General features: G+C 48.4%; 6 protein-coding genes and 9 non-coding genes across 15 annotated transcripts; 8 read left to right on the top strand and 7 right to left on the bottom strand.

Moving 5' to 3' along the window:
• Positions 1-810: 810 nt before the first annotated feature.
• On the bottom strand, positions 811-921 carry ASPWEDRAFT_t55. Its single transcript has one exon. It is a non-coding gene; the product is annotated as a tRNA-Leu (tRNA).
• Positions 922-2,068: 1,147 nt separating this feature from the next.
• ASPWEDRAFT_t54 lies at positions 2,069-2,140 on the bottom strand. The gene has a single exon. It is a non-coding gene; the product is annotated as a tRNA-Gly (tRNA).
• Positions 2,141-2,877: 737 nt separating this feature from the next.
• On the top strand, positions 2,878-2,989 carry ASPWEDRAFT_t70. Its single transcript has one exon. It is a non-coding gene; the product is annotated as a tRNA-Leu (tRNA).
• A 1,747-nt stretch (positions 2,990-4,736) lies between these two features.
• ASPWEDRAFT_t71 lies at positions 4,737-4,849 on the top strand. Its single transcript has one exon. It is a non-coding gene; the product is annotated as a tRNA-Leu (tRNA).
• Positions 4,850-5,126: 277 nt separating this feature from the next.
• ASPWEDRAFT_t53 lies at positions 5,127-5,238 on the bottom strand. The gene has a single exon. It is a non-coding gene; the product is annotated as a tRNA-Leu (tRNA).
• Positions 5,239-6,797: 1,559 nt separating this feature from the next.
• Positions 6,798-8,891, top strand: ASPWEDRAFT_36971 (bZIP transcription factor). The gene is made up of 4 exons (XM_040834582.1): positions 6,798-7,464; positions 7,667-7,883; positions 7,937-8,437; positions 8,497-8,891. Exons 1-4 carry the CDS (start codon positions 7,288-7,290, stop codon positions 8,793-8,795), a joined length of 1,194 nt encoding a protein of 397 aa, XP_040692905.1. The 5' UTR covers positions 6,798-7,287; the 3' UTR covers positions 8,796-8,891.
• An 891-nt stretch (positions 8,892-9,782) lies between these two features.
• On the top strand, positions 9,783-11,406 carry stm1 (putative telomere and ribosome associated protein Stm1). The gene is made up of 5 exons (XM_040834581.1): positions 9,783-9,881; positions 10,129-10,147; positions 10,274-10,441; positions 10,505-10,637; positions 10,700-11,406. Exons 1-5 carry the CDS (start codon positions 9,861-9,863, stop codon positions 11,235-11,237), a joined length of 879 nt encoding a protein of 292 aa, XP_040692904.1. The 5' UTR covers positions 9,783-9,860; the 3' UTR covers positions 11,238-11,406.
• A 485-nt stretch (positions 11,407-11,891) lies between these two features.
• ASPWEDRAFT_49265 (putative glutaminase) lies at positions 11,892-14,621 on the bottom strand (the record flags this gene model as incomplete). The annotated part of the gene is made up of 5 exons (XM_040837245.1): positions 11,892-12,572; positions 12,632-12,762; positions 12,812-13,823; positions 13,877-14,279; positions 14,350-14,621. 5 exons carry the CDS (start codon positions 14,619-14,621, stop codon positions 11,892-11,894), a joined length of 2,499 nt encoding a protein of 832 aa, XP_040692903.1.
• A 1,141-nt stretch (positions 14,622-15,762) lies between these two features.
• Positions 15,763-15,859, top strand: ASPWEDRAFT_t72. The gene has a single exon. It is a non-coding gene; the product is annotated as a tRNA-Asn (tRNA).
• Positions 15,860-16,646: 787 nt separating this feature from the next.
• Positions 16,647-16,743, bottom strand: ASPWEDRAFT_t52. The gene has a single exon. It is a non-coding gene; the product is annotated as a tRNA-Asn (tRNA).
• Positions 16,744-17,641: 898 nt separating this feature from the next.
• ASPWEDRAFT_t73 lies at positions 17,642-17,738 on the top strand. Its single transcript has one exon. It is a non-coding gene; the product is annotated as a tRNA-Asn (tRNA).
• A 450-nt stretch (positions 17,739-18,188) lies between these two features.
• Positions 18,189-20,305, top strand: ASPWEDRAFT_36965 (CDC50/LEM3 family protein). Its single transcript, XM_040834580.1, has 7 exons — positions 18,189-18,477; positions 18,552-18,690; positions 18,768-18,804; positions 18,858-18,954; positions 19,007-19,739; positions 19,792-19,954; positions 20,009-20,305. The coding sequence occupies exons 2-7, from the start codon at positions 18,624-18,626 to the stop codon at positions 20,106-20,108; spliced, it is 1,197 nt and encodes a 398-aa protein (XP_040692902.1). The 5' UTR covers positions 18,189-18,477; positions 18,552-18,623; the 3' UTR covers positions 20,109-20,305.
• Positions 20,306-20,358: 53 nt separating this feature from the next.
• Positions 20,359-20,455, bottom strand: ASPWEDRAFT_t51. Its single transcript has one exon. It is a non-coding gene; the product is annotated as a tRNA-Asn (tRNA).
• Positions 20,456-21,252: 797 nt separating this feature from the next.
• On the top strand, positions 21,253-22,493 carry ASPWEDRAFT_25074 (uncharacterized protein; the record flags this gene model as incomplete). Its single annotated transcript, XM_040832692.1, has 3 exons — positions 21,253-21,588; positions 21,672-21,854; positions 21,915-22,493. The coding sequence occupies 3 exons, from the start codon at positions 21,253-21,255 to the stop codon at positions 22,491-22,493; spliced, it is 1,098 nt and encodes a 365-aa protein (XP_040692901.1).
• A 491-nt stretch (positions 22,494-22,984) lies between these two features.
• On the bottom strand, positions 22,985-24,624 carry dbp8 (ATP-dependent RNA helicase DBP8; the record flags this gene model as incomplete). Its single annotated transcript, XM_040827717.1, has 2 exons — positions 22,985-24,044; positions 24,101-24,624. The coding sequence occupies 2 exons, from the start codon at positions 24,622-24,624 to the stop codon at positions 22,985-22,987; spliced, it is 1,584 nt and encodes a 527-aa protein (XP_040692900.1).
• Between the last annotated feature and the right edge of the window lie 262 nt (positions 24,625-24,886).

The raw sequence follows: 24,886 nt of genomic DNA, 5'->3' as shown, positions 1-24,886 counted from the left end.
CGGGGAACCGAAAGCCGATCGCCGCGGCTGTTGGAGGGGGGAAGTGCCGTCCACGCTGCATGTCGTTATTGTTGTCTGGCATGATTCTGGTTCTAGAATATTCTTGGGGGTGAATTAGATGGTACTGATAAGTATGGTTATTTGGTGCATTAGTTTGGTTGATGGTGTTTAGGTTCTGCCCTGAACCTATTTAACGAACGACAATATATTCCGCAACGGGTTCTGAATCGTTATCAGATCAGCAATTGAGCAACACACCAGATGCAGCCATCCAACACACTGCATATCTGCCTCCCACGGCAGCATGTCCGGAGTGCATGACCGGAACTCGGCTCGAGCATCGAGTATCAAAGACGACGAAAGCTCAATATAGTTACACAGACAAGACACGATAGTCATGCGCTCCCTATCTACATACATGGATAGCATTCCGTATTCAATAGCTAGATACCCCGGTGTTATAAACTTCAATAATTCCAACAGATATAACCGCCAAGTATCATGCCAAGGTCCTGAGACGATAGACTGGCGATATATTTACATATGTAGCTGCAACTATCCATAATCCCTACAGCATAGTCAGATGATCATCGAGGGAAATAAACAGGCTGTCACCGAGGATTTGAATTGGGTAAATTGAAAGATTGCTTTGAGCTTCTCATCCGGTGACATTTGAGGTTATTATCGACTGGAATTATTTCCCATTTTCTGCACCGTTGATGCCGCTACATCCGACAAAAAAAAAAAAAAAAAAGGTGCACCTATACAAACACAGACAGAGAGAGTAAAAGGATGAAAAACAAAAAGATATGACAAGAGTGGGATTCGAACCCACGCCATCAGATGATGATGAGGAAGCTAACAGCTAGATATTAAGGTGGACCTTAACCTCACGCCTTGGACCAACTCGGCCATCTTGCCTTGATTGATGAATGGGGTTTCAATATTGACTACACAAGCCAGCCCTAATTGTGTGTCTAGCATGTAATTCCATCACCGCTTGTGTGATTAAATAGCAGGCACTCTACCCGAATGATCTCGGAGAATATGTAACAGCTAGATTTAATTATCTACTTGCTCGCATTATCATTATGCACCTCCAGACAACTGAAAACAATAGATGCACGGATATGTATTTCATATGCAGCAAGCTCGTGGCCGGAGAGTATTTATCGCTTCCTCTATCTTCTTTGGTACAGTCTTGCGACTACCGTCCGTATAACTCCCTCCAATTGACACATTCTTGCTGTGTTTGGAAAGACATAACCCCTTGGTTTTTGTGCAATCACTTCTTCAGTGCATCCAGCCAACAAATGAGTTTGCCATCAATGGAGCTTCATTTGATTGACTCCTTGGATGAATTTCTAGGTCCTTGCCATTGTCAAGTTCGGCCAAATGCAAAACCCAGGGCATCAATTTGCAATGAATGTCATGCACACCCGTACTCCTAAATCCATGGCCCAGCAGTAGATTCCTGGAACTGGGTCCCCGTGAAACGTCGCCATGTAAGTAGTCCAAGCTAGGTTGATAGCTTTAACTTCTATAAACACGCCCTTGATTGTGTCATCTGCGTATCTTCAGTTGATGCCTCTGACTCCTCGTCTTCGTCCTCCTTGATAAGCCCCATGGGATCTCCGTGGCTGACTGGATGAGAAAAACTTTCGTATTGGTTTGGGCATTTGGGAAACACAAACAGGAGACCCTTCAGTAGAGGGTTCCCTATTCTCTCAGTCTTGAATACTTTCGTCTCTTGAGAAGCCTCTGGTTGCCACCCAAAAGTAGAAGTTTGGATTGATTATTCCATTGCCATTTTGGAATATTCACCGCCCCTTTCGCCTCAATAGTTCGGAATATTGCAGAGTGTATTCATGACTCCGAGTCTGTGATATAGGGTAATCCTGAGTTTTGCCTGGGTGAGACTGATAGAATGAAGAGAAGCGCAGATTCTAGAGAGCTACCAAGGGTGTGGAGGACAAAGAGAAGGTTTCTAGGAGCGCTGGTTGTTTGCAGGAGTAGATGGGCCAGGTCATGTGACAATGAAAAAAAAGGAAAAACACAAAAAGAATAATGCATTGACTGGGAGTCGAACCCAGGTCGCCTCTTTGGAAGAGAGGCATCTTAACCGTTGGACCATCAATGCTTGCTTGTTGGTTTATTTAATATATTCTACATACATAGCATTTAAACATGACAGAGTAGAAAATACCCAGATCTAGAAATACCGAAGGCTACCACTGCCTGGTGTGTGTGTTGTTTATCAAAAATGATCGTTTGTGGTTGACAGCAGCCTGTCATAGCACTCCAGTGGTCTTAGATGACAATCACGAACACCAATCTCTCAGACGCATCCCCCCCCCCTTTCCTGTTGGCCCCGGTATCTCGCACATGCCCTCCGACATGGAAACGACAGCACAGCTTTCTCACAACGCAGCCGGCATTGGGGTTTACGCATCTTAAAGGCTCTTTTAAAAGAAAATTGGCGTGAAAGTCTTCTGATCCCCATCAAATGGGTGGCATCTTTACCCGAATGATTTGTTTTTGCTTCTTGATCCCTGTGTCGTGAACCAACTCTATTGATGACGATGATAGTGATACCAGGGCTTACCAGGGCACTCGCTCAACTTGTCTCGTTTGTTATTCATTACAAGCTATGGGAATCTGTGTTTATGAGGGAAGACGTGAGAACACCACCATTTCCGGTCTCGTTCTCTGAGATATCTTTCTCTGCTTAACCACGATCAGCGGTATTCTTGGGTTTGGCCTCCGCACTCCACGTTGGAGGGGCACTGGTAAGTTTCATCGTCCATGGCTTCGTTGTCAGTAAGAACTCAGAGTTTGGCTCATGTAAGCAAATATTACCACAATCTAGCATCTCCCGGCAAGATGGCCGAGTTGGTCCAAGGCGTGAGGTTAAGGTCCACCTTAATACCTAGCTTACGAGTTTCCTCATCATCATCTGATGGCGTGGGTTCGAATCCCACTCTTGTCAAGTATTTCTTTTTGCTCTTTCATCAATTCATCAATTGATGCAGTAGGAATTTTTGGTGATGCTGTCTGCATGATGGTGTGGGATATTGACCAAATTAATTTTGCAGCGGGGATGCAGGATTGTGCGATTTCTTGGGAGCCTTGAATTCATTGATACACTAGGTGTCACCTTTTCCTCCTGGAGATTTAATCGTCAGGATAATGAAGCCTATCACAAGAGACTCACATTTTTGAAATGTCCACATTAAATTTGTTGGAGTCGAGCAGCATCACACACCCACGGGGATTCCACGACAAAATCTACGCTCATGCCTGGGCTCCTACAGGCCTCGGAGAATACAGTCAGAACATATATTCTAATCAAAGCCTTGGCCGGACCAAAAATGAGCAATATGAGAAACCACTTTTGGCCGTCCTACAATGGAAACTTGGACCATATTACACAGTTCAAGACTCATCATTGGCGTCTATGTTGGACAGTCCTTGAATACCTGGCAATGGATACGGCATTACCTGGATATACTGTTTACTCATACACCAGGATGCTTTCCCACTGGTCAGACATACAAGAACCAGATGTCTTCAAGGACACGCCGTTCAACAAATTGTCGACATGACTGCCCCATCTGAAGAAATTCCAGGCTAAGGGATTCAAACGTGTTCATGACACTGGAGTAAGATAAACCGAGAGAATCACCATCAACAACACGAGACACCGTGGAAGAAACCTCTACTCCAAGATGAAATCAAATCCCGGGAGGTGAGGGGTTGCTCAACTATTTGAGAACACCTCCCAGCATGCGAGGGAGGACTCGATATCTTGTCCCGGTGCATTGGTTGGGGTTGCACCGCATCATGCAGTTTCATGCGCACAAGAATAACATCAAGTGCTACCTCGGGGAGTCCGTGAAACTTACCTGGACGTCCAGCCTCCAGACTTATTCACCCATTCCGGAACTCTCTTAGGCTGTGAGCCTGTGCTTGTGGTTATACCGTTCAACCACTGGAGCATCATTCCAAGGGAACGAACACTGGGCATGGCTTGATAACAAGACCAATGCGACAGTGTACATTCGAAAGATGATGCAATGCATGATCCAGCCCCTCGAATGACCAAAGCCCCAAAGTTCTTCTTTAAAACTCGCCGCGCATGCCGTACGCCAGCATAAGCAGTACTATGTACCTATAACGAAAGGTCAGACAGGCTAAACCAGCTATCCCAAAGCAAGCAGTTCTTTAAGCACTGTATCATCAACTCTCAACCCCCCAGTATAACCCCAAACAAGTACATGATGAATGGCTACACCAGAAGAGCGGGGAGCAACCTCCAGGCCCCCTATCATAGCATGCAGTACAACTAGTTCGCTGCTCACCGAGTACTCTATAGAGAAGGGCAAGATTCCACTAAACGATTACATATAAAGAAATTGACTCACCAGAGTGGAAAGAGTCCGAGTTCATAGCCGTGTTATCCGTGATGGTGCTGCGGTATACCGCTCGAGTCACAGCGGGGTACAAACATAACCATGAAGCATTTGGGTTGTAGGTAAAAAATCAGTAAACTCGATTACGCACGGCACGGAGTAAACTACTATCCAATACCTGCTAGGAAGCCAGAATTATACCAAAACAAATTATCTGCCTTGGCTTCCATAGATTGACGGCTGTCAGTTCTAGATCCTGGGCATGATCTTACTAGTTTTGTCTTAGTTCATGTAGCACTAGTTTGAAGCAAATTCCATCATCAAGGCAAGATGGCCGAGTTGGTCCAAGGCGTGAGGTTAAGGTCCACCTTAATACCTAACTCTACGAGTTTCCTCATCATCATCTGATGGCGTGGGTTCGAATCCCACTCTTGTCATATCTTTTTGTTTTTACTTCTTTTGCTCTCTCACCACTAATTTTATGGCGATGGATATGCGGGGAAGTGAGTTTTTTTTTTTTCCTTTACACCTGTCGGTGTGCTGAATTTTCTGCCGGCAAAAATGTAATTCCTCCTTCCTGTTTGGCAAAAATCAGGTTCACACAGCCAAGCAGGCTATCAAGCGATTATTGCTCTTGGCCTACGTTACCGTCCAAGAAAACAGTTCGTTCCCTCGATAGAGCAAAAATCTAATGTCCAAAAAAGAAAACATATGTGACAAGAGTGGGATTCGAACCCACGCCATCAGATGATGATGAGGAAGCTAGAAAGCTAGGTATTAAGGTGGACCTTAACCTCACGCCTTGGACCAACTCGGCCATCTTGCCTGTGATAATGGAAGGCCGAGATGAATAGTTTCTAGCTTCCAAGAAATGCCAACCCAAGCCGACGGCAGTTTCTGGGTGACCGGTGTTCCACTCCGGGTTAGGTAGGATGGTTGTAGTGGCGACAGGCAAGGCGAGGCGAAGCGAGGTGTCTATATAGAATTTTGATTCTGTAGGGTGATTTGATGCAAGCAATGATTATCCAAAACCATTGGCAAGTTGACTATGTAACTGGCTACTGTCGGTTGTTCGACCAACCCCGCGAAAATGCAGTGAACTCGGATGATCAAACAGGTCGTGGCTGATCCTCGTGATGTCACATTGCTTTTGTCCTGTTGGATTCGATACGGGGTACGTGTCGTACTACATCGGATCGAGTAGAGATATACAAAGTTTAGCTGTGGTACCTCCGCGCTGGGGTAGGGATGGTTGATTTGGCCTAGTCCTCGAGGTCATGTGGTATCGGGGCCAGCAGGAGACCGATGAGGGGTTTCATGTTTTTTGTGTGGAGGAGAAAATGTGAAGTCGAGTCAGACTACTTGAGATGCGTCAACCAGACCAGAAAAGAAACTTTTGACCAGAAGAAGTTTCATGATGGACCTCCGTAATTTCCCCTGAGCATGGAGGCCTTGATGGTCTGACCTCCGCTGGGTGTGCTAATGTTGGCCACTGCCGGTATCGGCACCATTGAATTTAATGTCATGGATGTTGATGACAGTCGATGACAGGATGACAGTGCAGTTACTAGAGATCTGCTATTGACCAGGAATAGTTACCTTCAACAATCATAAGATGAAGATGGATGAGGATGCAAAGTCCAGGACGATCAAGGCACCACCAGGTGGAGACTCCGCGGAGACAGGTACCGGCGGTAGACGTACGTAGCCTTTTGCCTTGGACAAGGCAAAATAAGATCTTTCCACGAGAGGCACCACCACCACCACAAGGGAATGGGGATCTCCGCCATCCGCTCCAAATCAGTCTGAACGGACCACGGATGGATTCATTGTTGCAACGGGTTCGACCTCTGCCAACAGGACCGCCGCAGCCACAACGTGTTACCCCAAGTTCCCAACCTTGCTGGAAGCGTCAAGAGTCGACGATGATCCATTGTCACCGTTTAGTCGAGTCTGTCGATGCAGTCTCTCTCCACCTGCTGCATGGGTGGGAAAAACGCCTGACCACTGGATCAGGAGGAGTGAACCGGAGGGAATGAATGACCTGGCGGATGATTCCCGGCTGGGTCTGACCTCGTAGTGGATCGCATCGTGCCGCCTTAGAGGGGAAAAGAGAGAGAAAAAGAAAAAAAGCGAAAGGCGAGGAAAAAAAAAAGGACAGAGAGGCAAGAAAGGCTAAGGATGTTTGTCTGGATGTGGATGAAGTTTTTTTTTTTTTTTTTTTTTTACCCTTCTTTTCTCTTTTCTTTTTCTTTTCGTGTCTGGGGAGAGAAAATAATTGAAAGGAATTAAAAGTCAAAGTAAAAAATTAAATAAAATAAAACCAAACGAATCCGAAAGAAAAACCCCTCTTGCTGGAATTCCTCGTCCATCGTGAAGCCAAACCATCTTTAAAACTGCTGACCCGGAAGACTTTTTCCCTGGGCACTTACCGAGCCTTCCTTTTTTCCCCCATTTTTCTTTTTTTTTTTCCCTTTCTTTTTAGTAAATAATTTTACCTCACATCTTTTCTTCCCTCCCACCCCCATTATTCTATTCTATTATTCTTGTCTTTCCTCCTCTCTCTCTCTCTCCTCCCTATCTCCTTCCCTCGTCAATTTCCTTTATGTCACGCCTTCGTTAACCTCGTCTCGCACGTCCCATTCTACCGCCCAGCCGCGCGTTTCCTGCGTCTGCGATTCTCTCCTGGCTCTTCATACTGGCAGTTTTGCTTCCCAGTAAGACCCGCCGCCCTCCGGTTCGGCCTTTTTCCTTTGTCATTGTGATACAGGGTGGATAAAATCAATTTATAAAATCAATCTCAAATTAAATCAATCCTTCTCAAAAAAGAAAGAGAGGGGTGGACTTTACCACCCGCCAGAGTCCAATGGTCTCTATGGTTGATACCTCCAATTCCACTCACAATGACATGGTCATGGACTCTGTCATCCCCAAGACCGAGCCTATACCGGAGGGCTCTATCAGCTCGTCCGTCTCAACCCCAGAGGCTGAGGGAGAGGCCTTGACGCAGGATGTGGCCCAGACGCAGAAGCGAAAGGGTGGAAGGAAACCTGTACGTAACCATCTGTCAATCGATCCAATTCCCGATTCTCCCATGTGGTGTTGTTGCATCTTGAATCCGGGGCCCCGCAATCCTCAATCCCACCTTGAATTCTCCCTCTATCAACCTCTTCCATTGCAATCAATCATCCTCGTCGCTGTCGTTGCTTTTTTTTTGTTTTTCATTTTTCTTATACATTTTTTCTTTTTTTTAGATCTATGCCACCTCGGAGGAACGTAAACAACGCAACCGTCAGGCTCAGGCTGCCTTTCGAGAACGTCGCACCGAATACATCCGCCAGCTCGAAACCACTATCAAGCGCAATGAGGATAGCTTGCAGACCCTGCAGCAGAACCATCGTAGCGCTGCCGATGAGTGTCTGATGTTGAGATACAAGAATTCTTTGTTGGAACGGATCTTGCTCGAGAAAGGTGGGTGTTCCTTGCCTGGTTGCCTCGTGAACAACCACTGACGCCGCCATTAGGAATTGATGTACAGGCCGAGCTGCGATTGAAGACCGGAACACCCAGTGGAGGACCGGCGAAACCCACCCCTATGACAGCCAAACCCCCATCCCTCGAGCGCGCAGCAGTGAACCGGAATTCTGCACAACGGCACCAAGCTGGCATTGCTCCTAAGGGGGAACCGTTTGGCATGTCCCAACACCGCGAGGGTGCCTACGGTATCCCGTCGCCCCAGTTCCAGGCCACGCCTCCTTCCCATGTCTCATCACCATCGCACGCCAAATCGCCCGGCAATTTCGCTTTCCAAGGGGCCATGTCCCCTGTCGGCGTGGATCCCCAGCAACAGGCGCGCTCGCAGATGCTGTCACACTCGAGGAACCTCAGTCAAGCATCGCCGCCTCTGGGAATGCCGCAATCCGACTCAGCTGAGCCCAAGTCGACCGTGCCAGGTGCGGGACGGGGCTCCCGAGTTCCATCGGCTTACTATCCATCTCCATTCCAAAAGCATTATGATCAACTAGGTAGGTTGCGGCTTCTTCCGCTTGCTGTTTATAGAAATCGTGGCGCTAATACCAAACAGAACAGGAATATGATGCCCAAGCAGACCTCATCGACGATGACCACGACACGGTTGATCCGTCTCCCTACGTTCCAGGCTTCAACGCTGCGTCAGTTCCGTCTGGCTCACATTCCATCGGATCCCACGGCCTGTCGAATTTCAACCCACAGGCTGGTGAAGGATCCAATGGAGCCTATGGAAACACCAACAATATTATGGGCAATTATGAACCCATGTTGGATGCAGATCCATTCGGACTGAGTGCAAGCATGCACTTCCAAACTCCGTTCAGTTACGAGCAGAACAATACCCGCCACTAGAGCCTTTTGCCTTTTCTCTCTGTTTATTATTTATTACGAGTCTTGACTCACGTACAGTTTTTATTTATCTATTAAAAGTACACAGCAAAAAAAAAAGACAAAAATCATGGTTTGGTTCATGGCATCATTCGTCCATGCGAATCGGAAGACAAAAGTGACTATTTCCCCAGCATTGCCAGGCGTTTGAGATTGCGGTTGATACCATTTGTTTTTCTACTGGTCGCCTTTTTCTATCCCTCGAAGAGAAGCTTGAAAAAATGTGCGCTCGGAGGGAAACAAAACAAAGAAAGAAGAAAAGAAAAAAAGTTTCTTGTAAATGGATATCGTGTGATAATACCAAATGACACTGCGGAGCAGTTGTATCGGATGTTTTCTCTACACTTATATTACCAGGGATATACCGGGATATATTTTGATGAGCATATGTGATTTTATTTTATTTTATATATATTATTTTCCCTTATTTTTTGTTCAGTCTGGTTAGGGAGCCTTTGCCACGTATATAGCCTGATCTATATCGATAGCTATATCGATCCATGATAGCCGTGCTCAGTACTTAATAGGTAGCTCAATACTAAAAACGGCTGGAGTGGCAGCAGTGACAGCAGTGCTATTGGTGGAGCCAACAAAAGCAATGGAATCCTTTACCACCCACCTAAGCTTATTCCGAGATGGGTGTCATGAGAATCCTGACGTACATCGTGTGACGATGACCTCTTCTCCTCACCCCCTCCAGATTCGATGATGCCATACACAGGCCCGAGTGACGCCAATACCCTAAGCCCTAGAAGCTTTGGGCCAATCACCTTCACTGCTGCCGGATTCGCTTAGCAGCAATCCGCACCTTACCCGATTAGTCGGTTGCAACCACAAACGTCGCCTCCATCCACCTTCACCCCTTCCTCACCACCTATTCATTCCCACCCCCCCAAAAGGACAGGCCGGATACCTACGTCTAGGAGGTTCAGCCTTACTCGAGCTCTCCTCCCCCCCTTTTTCTTTCGTGTCGAATTGTCGCGATAGCAGAGAGCCTTCCCCCGGAAGGCCCCTCATACCCCAGGCGTCATGGCGGACGTCCGGTCCAAGGTATGTTTCAAACAAAAAAAAAGCGCAGGGGAAGAAGCAGCACAAAAAATCTGCATGTTGGGTGGTTTTTTTTCACCAGAAAAAAGAGTCGATGTTTTTATAAGAAATTTCTTTTATACGGCGTTGATTTGATTCGAGGGGAAGAAATCAATTGATCTTCATTCTTTTTTTCTCTTTCTATTATTGCTTTTTCGTCGTTGCAAGAATCAATGGGCTGACTTGGATGCGTTTTGATCTGCACTTGTAGAACGTTTACGAGCTTCTTGGTAAATTTACGCCCCTTCCTTTTCCTTCTCTTGCGACTGCCTGGATCTCAAATTACATCATCGTCTTGATGGCCCTTTTCTTTTTTACCATACATGTCTAACATCGGCTGCGTCGCTTTTTGACAGGCAATGACCCTGAACTCGACCCTAACAGACCCCCCGCTCCCCCCGCAAAGGCTGTCGACAGACCCGCTCCCCGACATGGAAAGCGTGATGCTCCCAAGGAGCCTGTGAGCCAGCCCCGCCCCGAGACCAACAACCGTCGTGGCGGTCGTCCTGGCGGCAACGAGGCTGGTATGTTTGATTTGATATGGCCCTACTATTCTACGGCATTGGTCTGATTAGATGTGTGTCTAGCTTTCCGTGACCGCAACGCTGGCAGAAACAGCAACCGCGAGAAGCCCACTGAGGAAGGAGCTGCCCCCCCTCAAAGACGCGGCGGTGACCGTGGTGGCCGCCGTGGCGACCGCCAGTCCCGCTCCGGCCAGACGTAAGCTTTTTCTCGGGGTACAGTTTCAGGGACTTTTTGAAGTACTAATGAGTTTGGTATAGCGACACCCGCAAGCAGGTGAACCAGGGCTGGGGTGCCCAGAGCGGTGAGAAGGCTTTGGACGACGAGAAGGCCGCCGAAGACATCGCCAACAAGGACGAGAACGAGCCCGAGACTCCCGCCGAGGATGCCGAGGCCGCTGACAAGTCCAAGTCTTTCGCCGACTACCTGGCTGAGAAGGCCCAGCAGGACGACCTCCGCGCCAAGCCCGTCCGTGCCGCCAACGAGGGCAGCAAGCTCGACAAGAAGTGGGCTGAGGCCAAGGAGCTGAAGGACGATGGTGAGACCGAGTACATCAAGGGCAAGGAAGAGAAGGGCAAGCGCGAGAAGCAGCGCAAGGAGAAGAACTTCCTTGACGTCGACCTCCGCTTCGTCGAGGCCCCCCGCACTGGCGGTAACGGTCCCCGCGGCCGTGGCGGTCGTGGCGGTGCTGGCCGAGGCGGTGCTCGTGGCGGCCGTGGAAACGGTCCCCGTGCTGGTGGTGAGCGCGCCGCTCCCGTCACCGTTGACGAGAAGAACTTCCCCAGCCTCGGCAACTAAATTCCCCAAAAATTGACGGGTGGAAATTTCTTCTTCCTTTCCTCCCCTCCCCCTTGTTCTCATGTTATCCCTCCAAGTTGACACGATATGGATGGCGGGACGAAACTATCAAATTCAATCTTGTATGGGTTGAAACGGGCCTATGTAATTTGATTTGAATGTCAAAAAATAGGAAATTCTGAAACACCAAAAAAAAATCTCAGTCTGCAGGTTATCTGCAGCTTTTCTTTTCAAGTAGCTTGACGTGATAGGGTGAGAGCTGAAAGGTTCCATCTTGGTTTATCTTTTTATCTTTTATCTTATTTTACTTGTAGATCAGCAATGGTCCACGGGTTCGCCAATCTTCAATCCTAATCTTATGTCCTTAGCGGATCCTATGTTGATGGGTCGTGATAAGAGCTAGTGCCATTCCTACATGAACCTCTGCATGTCATCGAACCCATCTTACATACGTATCACATTTCATAGCTGCTATCACCTACATCATTTGCATTGCATATATGGAGTATCATGGAGCTATGACATAGCTACATCAACCAATCATCGATAGATGACAGATAGATAAAAAGCCAACTTTCCCACCAAGCAAACAACCCAAATTCTCACCGTACTATATACTAAACTGTACTCCACCTCTCATTCAATTCGATTTGATCACAGCTCATCCCCATCGGGCCCGTAGTGGTACTTGTTACCCTTGAACTCCTTAGCGGCTTTAGCGGCGAGCGCCTCGATGGCATCATCGTGGTCGTTCAGAAACTCTAATCCCTCCATTGCTCGACCTCCACACGCACGCTCCAGAGCTAAAAAGGCAAAATGCCCACCTACCACAGGCCGTGCGAAGAAGTCGGGATGCGGGTATCCGCCATCGCCCTCTGTTTCGTGGAGGTCAGTAAGGGGGCGGTCGATGACGGTCTCGTTCACCCATTTGGCGACGGATTCGAGGATCTCAGAGCGTGTGTCCTGGCCTGTCACGGCCATCGCAAAGAACTCCCAGTCAGTCTTTGCGTAGAGGTGGCGGTTGTCTAGGGGGAGACCGTATTTCTGGCGCACGTAGCTGTACCAGGAGGATTGGCTTTTGTAGACGTGTCGGGGGACGAAGCCAATCTTCTTGTCGTCGCCGTCGCCGGGGTGGAGGGGCTTTTGGTGGTGGTGGTGGTGATTGGAAGACGAGGCGATATCGGTGCCGTCTAGGTGGAAGCAGAGCTGGGCGTCGGCGTATAGGTTGTAGAGGGTAGTCCAGGATCCGTACCAGTCGTATGCAAGCTTCGCGTGGCTGCCGTCTCTGGACATTCCATACTCTTCCCATTTGGCGACGTAGATGTCGGAGATGTTCTTTACATTGATGTCAGCTGTGCTCTCTTTACGAGTCATTAGGACGGTGGAAAACAAACCTTGTAGTACGCTACGTCCTCATCACGTCCTGCCACCTCAGCTATCTTGCTCATGGCGTTGATACCCACGATTCCTTTCAACGCAAGGTTCGTTTGAAGAGCAAGCTGGCCAGCAAAGTCGTCGGTAGAAACTGTTTCAATCAGTATAATATATCAGTGAGTGGGGGCAGTCAATCTTACGCTGATTCTCCGGCTTCAGAGAGAATTCAACCAAGTAACCTGTCCATTGACGCCAGAGTCCGTAACTTCGTTTGATCCAGTTTTCCGCAAGGCGCCGGCCCTCCGAGCCACCGCCCCAGTTCTGGTCAATATTCTCAATTCCATCTACTTTGTAGAGATCACCAAGGGGGAAGAATCCCTGTTGCTGTTTTGCCAGTACTTGTGCGGGTGCTCCCTTGGTAGACCAGATAGAGGATGCAGCCGAGTCTTCGTTGTAGAGGAGCGAGTTTACCAGTGCCAGGCCCATGATGAGGATGTTCCCACACTCTTCCACGGGCATGTACTCATCATTTCCGTCTGGGTGGCCGGTTGCATTAGGGAAATGAGTTCCCAAATCATGCATAGCATACGTGTTCGGGTATTGTCCACTAAGCATATGCTCGATCAAGGGCTCCAAGAGATACGCCAACCACCGTGGGTTAGTATACATGAAGAATGGGAACGCAGGGAAGATAACATCAATGGTCTGGAAGTTGCCGTTGGAGGAGATTTCCTTTAGGAACAGGATTGGGTCGTCCGGAGTACCAGCAAACTGGGTGGCACCCATAACCTGCCGAGCAGAGAGAGCGACAATGTCGACATAGTCATCTGCACCTGATAGGTAAGCATCTCGTGCCAGTTGTTCCGAGTAACTCGATGCCAGAGCAGCGACATTCGAGAGATCATTGTAGTGGAACTGAAGGAGTTCCTCGGCGCTTGAAAACCATGACCGCCAGAGTGGACGCATGAAAGTCAATCCACGGCTAGCAGCAAATTGGGTGACCGGGTCCTGTATGAGTGCAATAGTAAATGTCACGCTTTGGGTGTGGTCGCTGCCTTTGGCATTTTTGGAGCTGAAAGACTTGGCGAGTGAAAAGACCGGCTCTCGGTCCCCAATAGCACGGTGCCACTCATCATTCTCGTTAATGAGGGCTCCTTTCTTTGCGAAACCCCGTCTAACATCAGAAGCCTCTCCAGATTGCCATTGGGCATCCTAGATAAATTGTCAGCCATGGGTCATGTCCAGCTAAGGGGGAAGATACACACAGCAGGCCCAGTGAAGTGAAGGGTTCCCCATTCCGCACGATCTGAAATCTCCGAAAGGAGCAGCTCATTCTGTCTTTGAATCTGCCACCTCCGGAGACTAACCTGATCGTGGTCTTTCTTGGAGCCCAGAACATCATGCCTCCATGTAATAGGGCTCCCAGCATCTCCGCTCACCCAGCGCCCATTTACATCCATGTATATGTTGACGTCAACAGCGCCATGGACATGAACTGTCACATAGGACGCCGGAATCGACTGCCGCAGAGTCGATGTCGGTGTTATAGGAGACAGGAACGAGACCGTGATATCGAACGGGGCAGAAGAAGACTCGATATGGTAGGTTAGATTAGTCGTCGAAGCATCGAAATTGAGACCGGTGTAGTTTGGAAATTGGACCTTGTATCTAGCAGCTTGGTTAGCTTTGTGTGATCTAGTTTTTTGTTGCACTCTGGCTCATTTGTTGGTTTGCATACCCAGAACCCGATTTCAAATAATCATGGGGCTTGCCCAACAACGGATATACCGATCCGGTGCTAGGGACCTGCGCCATGATGGAGAAGCCAATTTCTTCCCCGGTGTAGAAAATAGGCCATTTTGACCATGGCTCCTGACGTGCATTTCCCAACCAAGTGCTGAGGTAGGGGTTCCGCACGATCAACGGCAGGACTGGGGGCGTGAGAATCGACGCCGTACCGACAGTCGCCTGTAGGGCGGCGGTGGCCAGCACCGCGAGGGAAAAGCGCATAACGCTGGTTCCACAAACAATATAATGTGACAGTTATATTTAGATATGGGCAATATGTTATCAGATAATGGAGATGGAAGGTAGATGGTGATGGGGGAAGGGGCACGAGTAGTGTAACGGAAGATGGGGATGAAGTCGGGGTTGAAGCAGCGTCAGCAGTCCAACAGGCAGACGGCTGGACGATCCTCAACAACTCCACCAGGACGAGGGATGCAATTGCACGAAGAGAATTGATCTACAAGGGAGTGAGTCTCCGCTCGGATCCAGAGAGACAAAAGGACCACGGCGTGGAGAAAACGAGAGGAAAAGGCAAAATGATCTTCGACCCGGCGAAAATGCGGGGGAAAGTTGGCTTAGACGGTGATTCGAGGAATCACATCGACCAGTCCGTGTCCTCGAGGGAGATGCAGGAGACGGGGATGACGAGTGGTGATAGATCACCCTCGAGTCAGCACTTGGTGAGGTGTACGACAGGAGACGACGAATCATTCTGCGACAATCCTCGACGATCCATGAAAAAGGAATGCAACGCCCAAGGACCCGCCGCCGTCGATGATGTCATGCGGAGAGGGCGACACTGAAAATCTCCAGCCAACGTTTCTAGAATGGATGGAGAATAGAATGAATTATTAGATTGGGTTTGAATTCAGAATAGCACAGAGTAGCACAGATTGTCAATGATGCATGTGAGATGGAGTTTCATGGTGGCTGCATCCCGTTGTGACACGACTTGACAACAACCTGAATTGACTCTTGGCCCAGTGCTGCATGGCATGTATGGTTTCTGGTTGATCTAAGATTGGGAGTCTGTTCCTGTGCTGAATTCTCGGTAAATAAAATGGACTTGGTCGGTATTTTATGCTGTGTTCTGATAGATGGCATGGCAGAGTGCATATGCAGTACTGAAGCACATAATGCCCACGTCCCTTACAACGTCAATACTAATCGCTCAAGAGCCCTGTAGGAGATAGGAGTCATCCTTAATATGCTACTACAGAGTACATTTTCTAGCCATAGCATATACATTGCCATGTACACACAAGAGTGAATGCCTTGAGTGGATGGCATCGCTCCGTCTTAATCCCATTTCTATCCATAACCCCCTCATATAACACAAGATCCCGCCGTCCAATCAGAGCCCGTCTCCGTGGCCCAGCTGGTTAAGGCGTCCGACTGTTAGTTTAAACAACTAAACAACCACAATCGGGAGATCGGCAGTTCGATCCTGCCCGGGGACGATTCCTTTTTTTGTTCCATCTGCATTATGCCGAACTATCCAGATGGATGAAGATAGATCAAGGTTTATTTTTTGGGTATGGCTAGTTAGACGTGGTGTTAGTTCATGAGAGAAACTTCGTGGGTATGGTTAGTTGTAAGATGGACTGGTTGACACACTCGTCATAGCCAGGCCCCTTGATAAGATGATAAAAAGAACACATGTATGCCGTAGATGACTGGCGCCCTTTCACGATGCCATGAAATACTGCACATAATCCAGTCCAGATGCCAGGCGATATTTGATAGCCAGCCAGTCATGCTCATGCATCAGTACCAGAGATCCTGTCTATAGAGTCGAAAACGCCATGAAACGCCAGAAAAATTCTTGGGGTCATATGTGAGGATGCAATCCGGGCTTGTACATCAGACTATCACTGCAGAAAGCTACTCCTGCAGTACAACCGCATCTACTCCATAGACGAAGAGGCTACCCCAGCGGTTAAAGGGATTCGTGATAGAACAATTCCTCGCTATAGAGCCCAAGCCACAATAGCATAGTGGCTGGTCAGCGCCCTCAAGCGTCGTCCAGTTAGCATTTCAATTGCCTTTTTGCAGGCCATGTCCGGCTGCATCTGGCATGGTCGTGATAGAGTTGACGTCACCGAAAAAGGTACCATGTGTGACAGCAGCAACCATAGGTAACTAACCACAAAGGGTCCAGCAACCAAGATTTGAGAAAAAAAAAAGTTACATTGCGATAACATATCCTACCTGGTGATATGAAGGCAAAAAAGAGCGAAAAAAAATCGTCCCCGGGCAGGATCGAACTGCCGATCTCCCGATTGTGGTTGTTTAGTTGTTTAAACTAACAGTCGGACGCCTTAACCAGCTGGGCCACGGAGACGGACGATTTGTGATTGGTGATTTTAGCTTTGATTTTTGAAGGGAACCCCTGCAGCATAGGCTAGATGATTTGACTTGTCGCGGCCAAAATGGCTCTTTCCCGGGCCTTTGCTTTGACATCTTGGGGTGGTGAGAATAGAAAGGCGAACGTCGTATTTTGTGTAGCAGTCATTGGCATATTGCAGCAATAAGGCTTCGATCTGAGATGTGGCTGGCTAGAGCAGACAGTTGCCAGTCGGCATCGGCAAATAGTTGTCTAGAGAAGCATAGATAGACAGACAATCGAAGACCGATATCCCATATTTGTTAGCCACAGCAGCACTCAGCGTCAATCAATGCAAAGATTAGGGTGACTAGACAGCGATGCCTCTGGGCTTTGGGGGTAAGCTGTAGAATCCATATGGACTTTGATGTGACGATGGAGGTACTCTTAGTAACGCTTCGGTTGTTGAGTCGTTGTCAATGGCAGGTCGAGATCGGGGGAGGGGGCGCGCGTTGGGCTTTGCGATCACGCCATATTAATCCCGCTCTCGAGTTATGGGTTATCTCGCTGCTCAAATGGAGAATGGTGAGAATCTTGTTCCGATTTGGTTGACATCATGATTAGATGGGTCGTTATTCGGTAACTCATCGGTGTTGATATATACCTTCGACCTTAGCCTCGAAACGCGACATCCTGCGAAGCCAACGTTTGAGAGGAAGAAGGGATGTTAAACTCGGAGACAGACAGGAGTCACAGAATAGAGTCCAAATTTGGGATGGGATATCATTCTGGCAGTGAATGTTTTTTCACACTAGCTAGTAGGAGAACCCCGTGACTGTTTGCCACTGGAAAGGAGGTCGACCATTTGAACTAGGCTTAAATAACATAGGTCTGAACAGCCTCTCAATAATCGTCCGTCTCCGTGGCCCAGTTGGTTAAGGCGTCCGACTGTTAGTTTACACAGCTAAATTACCGCAATCGGGAGATCGGCAGTTCGATCCTGCCCGGGGACGATTACTTTTTTGCCCCCTTTTTATTTTTGCCTTCTATATATCATCACGACAATTTCAGTACCTACCTATTTTTTTTGGTATTATACATATATAGCATGTTTCTATATATCTTTGCCCAATATATTATCTAGTAATTCGTGACAGATTCTTGATATTGTTTTTATATCTGTAACGGTATTGGTCTACTGTTGTGTCCTCGATGCGTTCACAATAATGCTCACTGACGATGACACGACTGGCAGCAAGTATCCGTAATAATACTGCCTGACCTGCATATAAGTTCGTCATGGCCATGTGGATATCGAGTGTCTTTAGGATCTGTCATCCAGTAAGCTGTAATGTAGTTACACTGTAGTTGACAGGTATTTGCTTGCGGCCTGATCGAGTCGAACACATGCCAAGGGGTAGAAACAAAGCATCTTTCTCCGTAATTCCTAAAGACTCTAGGTTGTTTCAGCAGATCGTCTATACTTGCGTTTATTTACTGGCCGTTGCTTGTTTCAACCTCGTGTTGGTCGGTTTTTGCTCACGGGAACCAGTGGCAATGACGCAAGGGAACAACACGAGAAACGCAGCAACACCAGGTGTCATCATCCCAATCCCATCGGACTTCAAACTTCAGTTGAACGAGACATCCAACTCAGTGGCCATCCATCCTGTTATTCTCCCGTTGCCATCTGCAGATTATTTCCACATTCAGCCGGCTGGAACGGGTCTCACGTAGATTGGCTATTCTTAGGTAATTCCCGGCCCCGTTCAAACCTCATCGCATGGAAGTTCGACTTCATTTTCTCATCGTCATAACCCATCCAGCTCCACAGTTTCACACGCGCACCCGTCATCATCTAGTCTACGAGGGATCGGGTGTTTATCCCTGGATAAATCATGGCGCGCAAGGCCGAGAAGGACTCGAACAAAAAAGACGATGACAAGGCTAACAAGAGACCGACCCGTGAGACCATCTTTCTTCCGCCTTTCCCGCCACGGATATTCCATACATGAAAGAAAGTTACTGATATGTTTTTGTAGCCAATGCGTTCCAGCAACAGCGCTTGAGGGCTTTGCAGTAAGTATGATTTATTGACTTGAATTAACATTCTTTCTAATTTTATTCGCTAGGCCTATCTTGACCCCTAAAAGTGTACTGCCGCTTTTCTTTGCAATTGGGGTCATTTTTGCCCCCTTGGGCGGTGTTTTGCTTTGGGCAAGTGCTCAGGTATGCTCACTCATCTGCTGTCCGTGTTGCATCTCATGCTCACATCGACAAGGTCAAAGAATTAGAAATCGACTACACCAACTGTAAGGAGGCACCGGTTGGTCATTACGAGCAGATCCCAAGTGACCAGTTCTCGTACACCTTCCCGTCCACCAATGGCATCAGGGGTCCGTTTTGGGAGCGGAATAGCACTGAGGCGCCGTTTACCTGCACCCTGACCTTTGATATTCCCCAGGACATGGGCCCCCCTGTTTACATGTACTATCGCTTGACAGAGTTCTACCAAAACCACCGGAAATATGTCAAGTCGCTCAACATTGAACAGCTCAAAGGAGAGGCCGTAGATAACAAAACTCTCAACGGAGGTACACTGAGCAAGTGCGATCCCAACGACCTGATGCTTGATTGCGGCACCATGAAGGCATTCTACCCCGCTGGTACAATTGCCAACTCCATGTTCAATGATACGATTTACAGCCCTTGGAAGCTGGAGAGCACTGGTGGAAGGACCTTGTATAACATGACAAACAAGGGCATTGCCCAACCAAGTGACAAGGAGCTCATCAAGCCGACCAAGTACAAGCCGTGGCAGGTTGTGCCACCACCCAACTGGCAAGATCGTTATCCAAACAACTACACGGAGCAGAATCTTCCTAACCTCCAGGAGGAGGAGGAGTTTTTGGTCTGGATGCGAACTGCTGCATTGCCCGATTTCAGCAAAATGTCTCGGCGAAACGACAGTGCAACCCTGGAACTCGGAACTTATCAGTTGAGCATCGATTACCGTATGTTGGAGCACCCATCTGCCAGCAAAATGTGTTGCTAATGGATGATTAGGATTCCCTGTTACCGAATACAAGGGCACCAAGTCAATTTTCATTTCTACTCGAACTGCAGTTGGAGGCAAAAACTCTGCCATGGGAATTGCCTATGTCGTCGTGGGCGGTTTCTGCTGCTTGGTTGGAGCGCTGTTCACCATTGCGCATACAATCAGACCTAGGTATGCAAGCTTCCTTCTCTCTCCTGCAAGCTGGGTGATGCTTATACTGTACAGGAAACTCGGCGACGAGTCGTACTTGTCTTGGAATAAAGAGGACGACTCATCCGCTGTTGCATCTGGGAATGACCACCAGACTGGGTCGCATGCGCCTTGATTCTGTTTTGACTTGTAAATATTCTTTGGCAAGATATTCATTCGGGTTAATTGGGAGTTTATGTTGATTCATCGGGAGAGAATTGGATGATTGATGGCACTGCGATCGAAGATTGTAACTACACCCAGATAGACCTGTAGTAGCTGCCCAATACCGTTCTAATTCATTATATTATGCATAAAAAATAAAAATAAAATAGTAGCTAGCTTTGTAAAGAAATGTTGAGCAAAAAGAAAAAGCAAAAAGGAATCGTCCCCGGGCAGGATCGAACTGCCGATCTCCCGATTGCGGTAATTTAGCTGTGTAAACTAACAGTCGGACGCCTTAACCAACTGGGCCACGGAGACGGACGATTGATTATTCCTGAGAATTTGTGTACTATTTCTCTACATAAAGTCAGTTCTCGTAAAAATATATCGATCGCAATCGCCATCAGATGTATATACTTTGTATCATTCACCAATAGGAACACTGGATGAATGATTAATGATGCCTTGATATCAAGTGTTCTTGTTCTGATTCTCTCATTGTTTGAGAATGCATTATTGGTTATTCGAGGAATTGTCATTAATTGAAGCTTCGAGACTGACAGAGCAGTATAGCAGTCTATGCCTGTAGATTTGTGCTTCAATCGATATTGATATAATCATACTGGATAGCCATTGAGCCATTGATCATTGACCAATTTAATTAATCAAATAATCAAGTAATCACACCCTTAAATCAAATAACAACTGCTTCTATCAAGACGCGTGGGGAGCAACACGCGGGCAACAGTGGGCCTCTTTTCCATTAAGGTAAGGCCCATACATCCATACATACAGTACGACCCCCGAATCCTCATCTTCAACGCGATCCAACGCGCCGGACTTCTGCCACCAACCTCTTTTTTTTCATTCCCTCGTCTTCCCATTCTTCTGCATCTGCTTCTTCTTCTCAGTCCAATTGCTTGTCATCAATTGCCCTCCGCCCCATTCTTTGCCTGCACGACTGTTTGTTCACCTGCCATCATCACGAGGACTTTCCCCCGCCGTGGGAACTAAAAAAGAGCTCTCTCTCTCGTCTTGCATTTCCCCCTAACAAACAACTTCTACTTTCTCTTTCATCCCAATTCCTATCTACACAATCTGGAATACTTTACGGAATGCATTCCACTGCATTGCATCCCAGCCCCGTCAAGGACGGACGGCGCATTCTTGGAGACAAGCCCGCCAACGCGTGTTTGTCACCTGCACGCAGTCGGAACGTGGATTCATTCCTGACAGCAACATCGCCTGTCAAACGCTCTCTCTTCGATGCCTCCTCGCCCAAGAAACTCCTTCCCTCGCCTTCCTTTGCCGGCCAAAAAAGAACAATCGAGCAGGTCGACGATATCCCGGTAAACAAACGCAGCTTGCAGGTCCAGCGTGTCGAGGCCCGAAATGAAGTACCCTCGCGGGAAACAAGTAGCGCGCAGTCGACAGCTCAAGATGATACTCGGGTTAGTTTGCAATTGACTGTTGGAATACTTAATGTCAAACACGGGTTGAGTGCAGTGGCTGATTTCTTGCGTGTTTTATATAGTCGACCCAACCACGCGCAATGGACTCGGATGTATCATCCAAATCTCAGGAACAATCACAACAGAGTCTCCCTCCTACTCAAAACACTCAATTGAGCCCTTCAACATTGAATGTATCTCGTGACACAACTTCGACACGCGCGGTTCCTGAGGACCCTGAGACGCGCAAGGTGTTTATCCAAGAGGTGAGGATGCTGCCGTGATTTCTACCCCACACTATACATGGTCTAACCAACCCATGATAGAAAGCAAACTTGCTTCGCAGCAGAATCCAGAGTGCCATGCGCAATGTTAGAGATCAACAGTTTGATCGCAGGCTGTCGGAACTGGAAGCCCACAGTCGCAAGTACCCCAGACTGTCGTTCCCCGTGACTCCCACCCAACATCAACACAAGACCGCCCAATCCCTTCGACAAGCAACAACACCACCCTCCGAAAAGACACCACGGCAGTTCCAGCCCGCCCCAGATTTTCAACCAACATCCGAATCAACATCCATTCGCCCTGGCCTCTCCTCTCCTCCCCTCTCGGCGGGAAATGCCGCCACCGAACAAGACCCCATGCGAACACCTACCCAAAAGAACCACCACCACCATTCAGAGTCTGCAGATTCCCCAATGCAGTTGAGCAGTCCTCCAGCGACCGTGCCACGAAGTGGCTGTGACAGGCGAGAAATGAGAGAAGACACTGAAGAAGCAAGCGACTGTGGGGGGGATCCAGAAAAGTTTACCACACCATCACACAAGGGCGATGCCGTGGACGGACTCCTGAAGCTCATGAGCACTGCAGAAAAAGGCGAAAAATCGGACACCTGGACTGGCTAATGGAGTTCTTTTATTTTCTTTTTCATTTTTGAATGGGAGTTGGGGAGCATGTCTGTTGGACTTTTCTTTTTCTTTTCTTTAATTCTGTACAGTATCATTAATTCTCTGATCCCAGAGATTTGTGTGTATACATGGACTGCACATTTGGTTGACGGATTGGAAAATTATTTGAGCTGGTCTGTTTGGACTTTGGCGAGGCTACCTGCATATTTGCTTTTTCTGTTTTGCGGACTAGCTAGCATGGGCCATTCAATATGGAGTGGATGTATGGAGTAATGTCCCTCGTGTGGAGAACATTGACGCTCTCCACGATCAACGACGTATGTACATGGTTGGACACCCGTGTATACCTTGCTCGAGCAGTGAGATATAGTCGAATGATAGATACCACATAATGCCAGATTTATACATTAACCAAAGAATCCATTGCTCACTTTTATTTTGCTTGCATAACTATCTATAGATCATAAAAACTTCTGTACAGAATCAAATCACCTAACCTTCTTCAGCTTGTTTCGCTTTCGGCCCAGTACATCTCTACCCTCTTCAATCTCTCCTGCGGCCTCTCGTTTCGCCTCTCCAACTTCCTTGAGCACACCACCACGCACAACCCGACTTTCAATACTGACGCCTTCTTCGGACCATTCCTCCATCTGGCGCTCCACGCGCTCCTCAATGCCCAGCACCAGCTGTACATCACGCTGTCCGACCAGCGTGACGGCCTCACCGTGGCGTCCCGCACGCGCTGTTCGACCAACACGGTGAACATAGTCGTCTGGGTTCCGGGGGACGTCAAAGTTGACGACCAAGGCGACCGAGGGGATATCGAGACCACGCGAGGCGACGTCTGTGGCGACGAGGAGACGGGCAGCGTTGGCGCGGAAGCGGGCGAGGTTGGACGTTCGCTCGGACTGGGGGAGGAGACTGTGCAGGGAGGTCACGCGGTGGGCGAGACGGCGGAGGGTGCGTTCCAGCAGATCGGCGGTTTTGGTGTGGTTGGTGAAGATGATGGCTGGTTTGGAGGCGTTTTCTTCGGTGGAGAGGAGGACGTGCAGGAAGGCCTCGCGGTGAGTCATGGGGACTTTGAGGTAGGTTTGGCGGAGGGTTGGGGGGATGGTGCCTTTGTTTTCGGTGCCGATTTCGGTGGCGAAGATGGGTGGTTTGTTGCCGGAGGTGGGCATGTCTTTGAGCGCGCGCACTTCTGGTGTGACGGTTGCCGTGAAGAGGCAGGTTTGGCGCTCGCTCGAGGGGGGCAGGGCCGAGAGGCAGGTTTCGACATCGGGGAGCATGCTGCCCGGTCCGCTGGTGAGGAGTCGGTCTGCTTCATCGAGAACGACCATGCGAACTCGGCTGAGCCCGAAGACTGTATCTTCACCGGATGTTCTGATGTGATCTGCCAGACGGCCGGGTGTTGCGATCACGACATGAGGTCTCTGGGACAGCGCGATGGCCTGCGGCCGCATGTCGGTTCCGCCGGTGATGAGAATCGGTTTCATACTCTGCGGTGCTGAAATCGCTTTGATCTGTTCAAAAATCTGCAACGCAAGTTCTCTTAAAACAAAGAGTCAGTTCTATACTTTAGTCATCCTCGAATTAATGGGCTTTACCTCGTCGGCGTCAACACCAGACCAAAAATTCCAAACGGATCTTGTGCCCATTTTTGCAACATGGGAACCGCAAAAGCAACCGTCTTTCCTGAACCCGTTCGACTTCCTCCGATACAGTCTCTTCCCTTCAAAATCTCAGGTATACACGCTTTTTGAATCGCAGTCGGTTTCCGAATCGCCATGGTCGTCAGAGATCCAACCAACCATGGTGCCACATTGAGCGCCGTAAATGACGACTCGGCGTTCTGTAGACCAATCTCCAGCGCATCGCGGATCAACACTGGTTCCTCCTCGGCTGGCTTCGACTGATCCGTCTTTTCATCCTGGGTTCCCTTCTTTTTGATACGGGAGAGGGTGGGGAGCGGCGCCGGAGCGACGTACGAATCGTCTGAGGCGACAGAGGATGCAGATGAACGTCTTCGTTTGGGGGCTCGGGTTTCAACTTCGGGCTGTTCCACATCGGAGACACTAGAGGACTCGTGGGAGTCATCGGAGACCGGCTCTGCTGTGTCTGAGGGCGCCATTGTGCTGGTTGGTTTGTCGTTGATTCTGAATCTCTGGAATTTCTTCAAATTATTTGCGGCAGAAAAGTGACCGCAGAAGGCGGTGATAACCCACGTGATGATATACTTTATTTCTGTCCAATCAGATCAAGCAATAGCTTCCATACATTGTCCATTCAAAATAATCAATCAATCCAAATTATCTACGGTAAAAAGTATATTCAAGTCATATATTCAACATCATGATGTTTTACCCGAGATATGCGAATGTGCATGTAGCAGA

This window comes from Aspergillus wentii (assembly GCF_001890725.1).
Source record: "Aspergillus wentii DTO 134E9 unplaced genomic scaffold ASPWEscaffold_2, whole genome shotgun sequence".
Lineage (NCBI taxonomy): Eukaryota > Fungi > Ascomycota > Eurotiomycetes > Eurotiales > Aspergillaceae > Aspergillus > Aspergillus wentii.
This window is presented reverse-complemented; position numbering and strand designations above follow the sequence as displayed.